Genomic DNA, 9,494 nt, shown 5'->3' with positions numbered 1-9,494 from the left:
GGAATATCAGGTATTTCGAGAAATCTCAGAAAAAAAAAGTTGAAAACGGAACACACTTTGGTTAAATTTGAATACTTTTTGCTAAATTGGGAAAAAAAATTGGGCTGGAAAATATGATAAATGCAAAGTTAACTGAAATTGAATAGGCTTTGTCCAGATTCAAAAAATAAAAATAAAAACGGAATTTTCGGGTGAAATAGTATCATTTTGGTGTTTAAAATTTCGTGAATTTCAAAGCTCGCAACATGTGAAGGAAGTCGGCAACCTTGAACTTTTCCTGTAGCAGCTGCATGCGGCGCCGGCGCTGACCATCAGGAAACTTGGCACCAACGAAACCAACTCCTACCCCAAAAACAACAACGCCCCCAAAGGAACTTGGAGAAAACGTAACCGAGTCCAACCCAACAACACAGCTACTACTCGATCCCCAACGTGGTATAAGACGAGCACTGCACCGTCGTCATCTATAGTCGACCCAACACAGCGACACCACCAGCGCCCACCTCCATCGCCGCCGCTCCCCTCGCCTCCCGCGGTTTACGCTCGCGCGCAGGAGTTCTTGGTTGGCTGACTGCGAGTAAGCGAATCATCCGGCAATCATGGCGTCCCGTAAGTCTCTCTCTCCCGGTGATCTCGTATCCTGCTTCTTTTTTTTTTTGTTGTTGTTGTTCTTGTTGATTTTGCCAATTCGAATCGATCGGTGTATGATTTTTTTTTTCAAAAATCGGTTCTGCATTGCAGGCGTCAGGTTTGAGAATTCCAGCGAGATTGGAGTGTTCGCGAGGCTCACCAACGCCTACTGCGTGCTCCCCGACGGCGGAGCAGAGAACTTCTTCAGGTTTGCGTAGCTGCATTGCATTGGCGCCGTGTGAATCTTGGATTTTTAGCATTGGTTTGAATCCGATATTTGTTATGGTGTAGCGTGTTCGAATCCGAGCTCGCCGACGTCGTGCCGGTGGTCAGGACGTCCATCGGCGGCACGAGGATCATCGGGAGGATGTGCGTCGGCAACAAGAACGGCCTCCTCCTGCCACATACCACCACAGACCAAGGTATCAACACTACTCAGTACTCACCATGGATGCCTCTGCTTTACTCTGCTTGTCGTCCCGGAATATTTTCTTCAGTCAAATTCAGTTTCAAGTACTCAGATTTTAATCAAACTGAGATAAACAAGAGATCTGATTTCACCACCAGGATTCACTTGTGAATTACTCCAATTTGTAAATAATGGGGACAACGAACTGTTTTTTTAAAAAAAAAATTTAAAAAAACAAGAAGTCCTCTTGGTGGCATATCTTCTTTCTGATAAGAAATTGACCTGACATGTTGTTGATGTTTCCAGAGCTCCAGCATCTGAAGAACAGCCTGCCTGATCAGGTGGTCGTCCAGCGCATCGAGGAGCGCCTCTCCGCCCTGGGCAATTGCGTTGCCTGCAACGACCATGTCGCCCTCACACACCCAGACCTGGACCAGGCAAGTCATCTCTTTGGAAAATCTACTCCAAAATCACAGAGTTGAGCATATAGGAGCAATTAGCAAACAATGCCACAGCATAAGCCCATCTGACCAAACTACATTGCCTGTAAACAGGGAACCGAGGAGATCATCTCAGATGTTCTTGGTGTGGAGGTGTTCAGGCAAACCATTGCAGGAAACATCCTGGTGGGGAGTTTCTGCGCCTTTTCCAATAAAGGGGGCCTTGTAAGTTTCTATCACAATTAAACTAATCAACATCACTAATCACTGGAGTACTAGTTATTAGGCCATGGCACTGGAGCTTGCAGTTCTCTGAAACCTGTGAATGATGCAGGTTCACCCGCAGACGTCGGTGGAGGACCAGGCGGAGCTGTCGACGCTGCTGGAGGTGCCACTGGCCGCCGGGTCCATCAACCGGGGCAGCGAGGTGGTGGCCGCCGGCATGGCGGTGAACGACTGGGCGGCGTTCTGCGGCGCCGACACGACGGCGACGGAGCTGTCCGTGGTGGAGAGCGTGTTCCGGCTGAGGGACGGACGGCCGGGGGCGCTCGGCGCCGACATGAGCAGGTCGCTCGTCGTCAGCAGCTACCTATAGAGAGAGGAGGAGGGACCGGTTTTTGCTTTGGGGGATTTTCGGTCAGAATTCAAGAATGCTTAAAGCCAAAAATATCCCTTGCTGTATCTTGAGTAGTGACAGTAAATGTTCGCGTGGATCGATGCAGTTTTGATCCTGTGTCAAAGATGAATTTTGTATCTTTGCAAATCTGGAACGATGGAAGTGCTTTTTTGAAGTCAAAATATAATTTAGTATTATGCTCAGCTCAGGAAAGAATGTTGTCTTAAACCAGAATATTAAACAAAGTGAAGGTAGCCAACATATGTCAGATCACAGTGCAGCAAAGAGTATTTTCTCTATCAGTAAGGACTTGTTGGTAGAGTACAACACAGTGCAACGCAAACAAACATAAGTTCATAGGGCAAAATCGTTAAGAATGCCTAAAGAAAACATAATGTATCATTAGCTGAAGGACTAGCAAGCACTGGCAAAACTGACATTTGTTTGCTAACAAGTCAAGAGACAGTTGACACGCATAAAATGTGACCAAAGTAACTCTTCATTCGTAGCACGTCAATGAAGCAGACAAAATAAAACTAAGATTAACATTCATAAGATTCCAATCCTACTCGCCTGCTCGGTAAGGCAATAGCCGCAAAAGGTTATCCAAGTGCAAGCAAACACTACTAGTTCATTACATCGCTAAGGCATTATTATCTCATCGTCATATATATTTTGGCAGGACATAAGCAGCACATGTATTGGATGGCCACAAAATAAACCTAACAGAAGAACCTAATCGAGCAATTCAGACATTGCGTTCTTCCTGTTGAACGGATCGGTAGCAGCAAGCAAAGATGCCACAGCCCTATTGGGGAAAATGTCATCAGCCTTCATCCTCTCCTTGAATCCATAAGGTGGGGTCTTTGCATTCAGATATGCCTCAAGAAGCAGCTGATACTGTCTAATCCTCCCAGTATAACCCATCTGCCGCACCTTGCTGAACAATTTCTCTGCATTATGGACGTCTCCTTTCTTGGAATAACTATCAAGCAGCATCAAGTATGTGGTGTACAAAGGCTTAATCTTGTTCTTATATGATAGCTTATGCAATATGGAATCAGCTTTCTCCACCTCTCCTGCATCCGAATAGAGCTTCACAAGTGAATCCAATGTTGAGGGCCCTAGTCTGCAACCATCATCACCCATCCGCTTTGCTAGCTCTTTCCCCTTGTCAAAAAGCTTTTTGTTGGCATACACCTTCAGCATAGCATTGTAGTATTTGAACGAGAGTGTCTTCCATGTCTTGAACATATTCTCAAATATCTCCTCGGCCTTTTCAACATCTCCAAGCTTACCAAAAGCCTCTATAGCAGACATGCACTCATCTAGACGAGCATTGACCTCACAAACCTTCCAGATCCTTTCCACATCAGCTTTTTTGCCAAGAAAAGCATACAGGGGTAAAACAAATTTGCAAGCAGAACGGTTTTCATTGATATCATCCCCCTCTATTTGCTCCAAAATTGCCTCAGCTTTCTCACGATAACCACCAAATATGTAGTGCCTTGCAATTGTGGCTTGAATCAGAAGATCTGGTTCAATTCCATCTGCTTGCATTGCCTGAATGACCTTCTCCATATCTTCAATATCTCTAGCAGCACCCTTGGTGTCTACAAGGAGCTTATAAGTGAAGAGGGAAGGCTTCACATTCTCCTTTTCCATCATTGTGAGAACATCACCAAGCTTCTTCTTGTCCACTCTCTTGTAGAGTAGCAGAAGCTGATTGCAAGAAAATACGGTAACTGGAAATCCAAGGTCCTTCATCTTATTGAAGACTTGTTCTGTTTTTTTCACATTGGCTATAGCCACACAGTTAGCCAAAAGAGTCCTGTATACAACCTCACCCCTATGAGATGCAGGAACATTCTCAATATACTTTTCAGCTTTGTAAATACCGTGGACTTTAGCTACCAAATCCACACGTGAAGCATAATCACGTTCTCCAAGATCAAATAGTTTGGATTCTTCAACATACTCCAGAAGCTGCAGAAAATGAAGTAAATATCTTCTGAGTTAGAAAACACAAAGACCGAGGTAAATAATTACAGTGAAAGAGCACCTTTCGGTCTCAGGCTAACCTAGATTACAAAGCTTAAGTGTTTTAGATATGAGGTTGTTCACATGAAAAAAGTTTATGTAACAAGTTCCATCAAAGTAAACACCGTGTACAGCTACAAATAATCAAAGAATAGTGAAATTTTGAAAATTGGTAACATGCAGCGGTACAAATGCATTCGGAAGGAAGGTGGCTTTGTTATTATCTAAGACAGCTATAGCTGCATGACTAAGATCTATTAGATAGCTACATTGGTCCACTAAGTTACCAATAAGAATTTGTTTTGTACATAAGAGTATAGACAGTTGACACAATTTTGCTAGTAATTTACAAAGAACGGTAGCATTCATTTCATCATGACACGATAGATTGCACATAAAAAGAAACAAGTATGGCTATGCTATTTCAAACATCATGTATAACCAAACATGAGTATTACAACGAAAGATTAAAAAGCACAGATGGCACAATATGTATGTTAAGGGGTAAACATGCTTGGAATGCATAACAGTAAAATAACATGGTGGTCAATAAAAGCTGCAGCATAAAGAAGAGAGAATCAAAGAAATGGAGTAATACTCAAAACGTGCATGGAATGAACAGAAAAAGACAACGCCCTTTGACAAACAAAACCAACACAAGCACTCTAACAAATTTCAGAGTCTGATACTATAGAAAAGAAGAAGCAGTTTGCACACCATTCACATGATCTGCAAAGTAACAATAACATTCTCATACTAAATTAAGTTTAGGATGTAATATAGAAGTACAGGTGGTGAACTGGTGATATCTCAACAACATTGTATTTTTCAACAGTCAAGGAAATTATGTGTGCTTCTTATATCCCTCTAGCTGTCTAGCATCATTCCCATAGTAAGAGACTAAGAGTACTTCATCACTTCTTCTTTTTTTAATACTCTAGGACTTCAAGAAGAAGCATATAGACATATCATTCTAAAGTGCCCCTACCTCATCTAGTGCATGCTACATTTTACAAGGCTATAGCTCTTCATTTATGTGCAAAACCAAAAGCTCATTCACCATTGACGTCGCAAATATGTTTCAGAAAGTAACATTCTTAACACATGCCAAGCTAACGAGCATAACAGCCGCTACATGCATTATCGATAATTATAAATGTGCAGAAAGGACATAACGTTTGCTATCATGGAAAAAACTAAAACATGTAAAGGCCAAGTTAAACACCTGCAAGGCTTTGGTGTAGAGCTTCCGCTTCCGAAGACTAAGAAGGACATAAAAGAGCTCACTTCTTTCCAATGTATTGCCATCATTAAGCCATTTTTTCGTTGCTCCAGCGACATCAACCCTTGGAGATACCAGCAAAGCCTTAAGAAGAGTGGATTGTGACTTCTTTATCGGCTCCTCAGGTTTTGCATCAGCCTCCACTTCAGACAAGCCAATTGCATCAATGGTGTCCTCATCAGAACTCTCATCGGATGTCAAATCTAAATCCTTTTTATCAGCTTCTGGTGGAACCTCCAGATCAGAAAACCCTTCCTCCAACTCATCCTGCTTATCACCAGAACTTGCACCGGCCTGAGAAGAGAAACCCCTACTCCACATGAAACGGCCTGATGAGAATGATGATTGGCAGACCAATGGTTTTGGTTGATGACAGCAATCCAATTTCTGACAGTCCCGCTCATGATGCTCTTCTACATTCTTTGCATCTGCATTTAGAATTACTTCAAGGTTCGCACAACCACGGGCACTCAAAGCTTGGTAGGCACGGACCCTAAAACAGCAGCAAACAGTTAGCCAAGCCAAATATCAGTATTAACAACGCATGAAACATGGGATGATAGGTACAAGTTATGATCCTGGACATGGATTCACATGCAAACGAAATACAAAATATCTGCTTCATTTCACAATAACATGACCAGATGATTGAAACAAGCAGAGGTGTTGTTCCATCTTCCAACATATCTACTATCGTTCGTACATAATGTTACACAAAGTAATAATCATGTCTACATAGACAAACATCTAAGATCGGTTACTTCTTCAAGCACATCTACACACAGTAGATACACAGTCATGTCTCTCACATACATCCAACTGATATATTTCAGTCAAACCCAAGATGATAAGACTGCAATTTGCATAGAAATTCAATAGATTACAACAAAACAGAGTCCCAACCTCAGGTGGATAATACAAACAACTCCATACTCCCCAACTGAAAAAATAATAAATCACTAGCAATGATCAACTTTCTCCCCAAGCAACGCCTATGGCCATTAATTACAAGAAACCGTGTCCTGTTAACGGGGGACACCACACATTTTGGCACCGAGGAAATCACACAAATAAACCCCCCAAGAACTAACTAAACAAGGCATGGATGGATCTACTTGTCGCCACCACGCCCCCAACAGGGACAGAAAATAAGAGTGGGAGAAAGGCACGGATAAAGAACAAGATAAGCCACAGATTTATTATATCATTAATCATCTGTCAACGAAATCCCACATGAACAGCGGCAGAGGGGGGGGGGGGGGGGGGGAGAGACAGGGGAGGCGCGGGCGGCGGTACCTGAGGGGGTTGCCCGCGCGGCGGAGCGCCCACATGGCGGCGGCGGAGGAGACGGCGGGGTCGTGGCGATGGAGGGATTCCGCGATGGAGAGGGGAAGAGAGAAAGAGAGGGGCAGAGGCGGCTAAAACCCCAGGGGGAGGGGGAGGCGGCTAAAACCCCAGGCGGCGACGCGAATGGAGGGGCGCGGCGGGTGAGGTGAGGTGGTGGTTTCCTGTTGCGGGCTTTGTGGGTTGTGGCTGGCCTGGGCCTTTTAGATATTTCTTTTTTTTCTTCTTCCGTGACGGTGGCTGCGGTTACGCGGGGAAGTGCACACAAGGAATTAATGGTAATATATTGCGCGGCGACTGGCGTGTTAAAAAGTTGGGTTTTAGGGCATTCTCTAAAGGGGGAATAATCATTTTTCTGAAGATTTATCTCTTCAAGTTGGTCTCTCTTTTTTTTTTTGAGATAAAGGAAGTAGTTTTATCATTTGCATTGTTTTTTTTTTAGGATTTGTACAGCTTAGGTGGTGCTAGGGAGGAGAAATTGGACATTCTGCCACTGCCAAGAGTGGGCTTCGCCACAATGCCATTCCGCGGAATGGCATCGTTAAAATGCCACTTCCAACCGATGACAAACCGTTGCTTTGCCATATTCACCATTTCACAAGATTTTCACCATTTTCCACACTTCAACTGACCAAAATAACCCTCTCTCCGATGAACATGTGGGAGTTGTGGGCGAGGAGAAGGGGAAGGGGCGGCGCTGTTCCGGACGCCGTCGCCGGCGAGAGAAGGACGAGGCGGTGACCGTCGCCGGTGACCGTCCCGGGGGCGCGGCGGGCGTGCTGCTTTGCGGCGGAAGAAGCCTGCGGCTCGCATAGCTGGCGACGAACCACGCCGCGAGCAGCGGGAACATGGCGCCAGCGGCGAAGGACAGCGTCGACGCGGCCGTGGCCTGGGAGGATGGCGACACCGCCGCCGCTTGCAGTCGCAAGCCAGCCGGAGCCGACGCCGGAGCCGAGCCGCGTGCTCGATTTCGGCCAGCTAGACATCGAGCTGCGCGTGGCCGGCGACGAGGCCGGTTAGCCCGGACAGGAGGACGGCTTGCCGATGGCCAGGCGACGGCGACGAGGCCGGCCAGCCCGGACAGGAGGACGGCACGCTCGTCGGCGGGGCACGCCGCGCCGATGCCGAGCATGAGCGACGCAGTGGAGACGAGGTCGTCGCTGGCGCCTAGCACCGCGGCGCGCAGCCACTGGAAGTGCATGCCACCACCGTCGTGGGTGCCTTCCTCTTCCTCCTTGGCCTCTGCCACGGTTAGCTCGGTGTCGCCACTGGCAACCACCACTCAGATCGAAGGGCATTTTGGGTAACCCCAGGTGAAAAATTAGGTGAAAATGGAGTGAAATGGTCCAAATGGCAAAACAAATGTAAGCCCAGTTTTGGCAGTGGCATTTTAACGACGCCATTCCGCGGAATGGCATTGTGGCGAATCCCACTCTCGGCAGTGGCGTAATGTCCAATTTCTCGCTAGGGAGTAAAGAAAACAGATAAAAGTACTACTCCCTCCGTAAAAAAAAACTCAACATAGGCAAAGAATGTGACACATCCTAGTACAATAAATCTATTTACATCGGACGATGGAGAGAGAGGAGGCTTCCTGAAGCGACCAGCAAGTCGGAAAAAAAAAACTTTCTCCCCCGACCCCTCTTCCCCGGGTTTCCGGCGGCTCGTCGCCAGCGACGATGGGAGGAGGGGTCGGATCGCATCCCTTTAGGTGTCTAGTGTAGGTTTCTGGTTGGGTTTTCCCGTAGTTTAGGCCGAGTCATTCTCGTTCTATTCCTTCTTCCTCTCCAGCGCTAGATCTATGGTGATGTGACCATGGCTACTATAGATACAACCGTCGTTCACATCAAGATCAAGCCGTCTAAGTTCTGCAATCCAGTTCGGCCACCTGCTACAGTGTGGACTTCAAACGGCCGCCAAATATGCATGCAAGCTCCATTTTGGGTCCATGAGTACTTGATGGAAAGCTCTCAGAGTCATCTTTCCAATGATCCAGCTTCATCGCCAAATTCCATCCCAGTCAGCTGAAATCACAAAAAGAAGGTGCTGCGTCACCTATAATGGGCCTATGGGCCTGTAACTTCTCTGGGACCCCGGCCCAAGTGGGGCCCATGTGGGGTGCGCCCCAACCAGGTGGAGCACAACCCTAGGGTCCCCTTAGGTCGTCCTCCCACCTCCTTAAATAGTTAGGTACCCCTTTAGAGTTTCTTGGGTTTTGATAGATTAAAGTTTAGCCATTGCTACTTGCTTGCAGCGCACATGTCAGCTAGACCGTCCGTGCTTGCTCTTCGGAACCCCAACTTATCTTGTGTATTCATTCCTATTTGCTATTCAGATTGTTTTTATCTTGTTCTTGCTTGTTTCTTCGATTTGCTTGCAGGAATAAGGTTGATCTGCACCGGCAAGATCAACAACCCACGGAGAGGTGTATTGATCGCTAAGGCGCAACAGAACGTCTTGTACGGTTGTAGTCGGATCGTCAACGTTTCTCCCAAATCGTAGTTATCACAGCTCACCGAAAGATCAGGCCAACAACAACCTTGAGTGTCGAGAGGAACTCAGGGTTCATCAGGTGGTATCAGAGCTTTCGTTACTCGGTGAGTTTTTATCTTCCTATAACCAGAAAATAGCCATACAAAAAAAATCCGTATCATTTACTTAGCCATATTGTGCCATTGCATTGTTCTTTTCAGTTTTTGCTTTGTTGAATTTTGTGTTGCATCGTCTCGTCGT

The 9,494-nt window shown here is 46.0% G+C and overlaps 2 protein-coding genes across 2 annotated transcripts; one reads left to right on the top strand and one right to left on the bottom strand.

Moving 5' to 3' along the window:
* The first annotated feature begins 350 nt into the window (after nucleotides 1-350).
* On the top strand, nucleotides 351-2,473 carry LOC127760081 (eukaryotic translation initiation factor 6-2-like). The gene is made up of 6 exons (XM_052284291.1): nucleotides 351-609; nucleotides 742-838; nucleotides 922-1,052; nucleotides 1,346-1,476; nucleotides 1,594-1,704; nucleotides 1,814-2,473. Exons 1-6 carry the CDS (start codon nucleotides 600-602, stop codon nucleotides 2,072-2,074), a joined length of 741 nt encoding a protein of 246 aa, XP_052140251.1. The 5' UTR covers nucleotides 351-599; the 3' UTR covers nucleotides 2,075-2,473.
* A 103-nt stretch (nucleotides 2,474-2,576) lies between these two features.
* Nucleotides 2,577-6,928, bottom strand: LOC127760080 (pentatricopeptide repeat-containing protein At1g80270, mitochondrial-like). Its single transcript, XM_052284290.1, has 3 exons — nucleotides 6,714-6,928; nucleotides 5,361-5,910; nucleotides 2,577-4,081 (listed from the first exon to the last, which is right to left on the bottom strand). The coding sequence occupies exons 1-3, from the start codon at nucleotides 6,746-6,748 to the stop codon at nucleotides 2,831-2,833; spliced, it is 1,836 nt and encodes a 611-aa protein (XP_052140250.1). The 5' UTR covers nucleotides 6,749-6,928; the 3' UTR covers nucleotides 2,577-2,830.
* Nucleotides 6,929-9,494: the final 2,566 nt, after the last annotated feature.

This window comes from Oryza glaberrima, chromosome 1, assembly GCF_000147395.1.
Source record: "Oryza glaberrima chromosome 1, OglaRS2, whole genome shotgun sequence".
Classification (NCBI taxonomy): domain Eukaryota; kingdom Viridiplantae; phylum Streptophyta; class Magnoliopsida; order Poales; family Poaceae; genus Oryza; species Oryza glaberrima.
This window is presented reverse-complemented; position numbering and strand designations above follow the sequence as displayed.

Excerpts from the sequence above, each read along its gene's own strand:
- LOC127760080 (XM_052284290.1), bottom strand. The coding sequence starts at position 6,748 with ATGTGGGCGCTCCGCCGCGCGGGCAACCCCCTCAG. Across the intron at positions 5,911-6,713 it reads CGCGCGGGCAACCCCCTCAG|GGTCCGTGCCTACCAAGCTT; the intron begins GTACCGCCGCCC and ends CTGCTGTTTTAG. Across the intron at positions 4,082-5,360 it reads TCTACACCAAAGCCTTGCAG|CTTCTGGAGTATGTTGAAGA; the intron begins GTGTTTAACTTG and ends CATTTTCTGCAG.
- LOC127760081 (XM_052284291.1), top strand. Across the intron at positions 839-921 it reads GGAGCAGAGAACTTCTTCAG|CGTGTTCGAATCCGAGCTCG; the intron begins GTTTGCGTAGCT and ends GTTATGGTGTAG. Across the intron at positions 1,477-1,593 it reads CACACCCAGACCTGGACCAG|GGAACCGAGGAGATCATCTC; the intron begins GCAAGTCATCTC and ends GCCTGTAAACAG.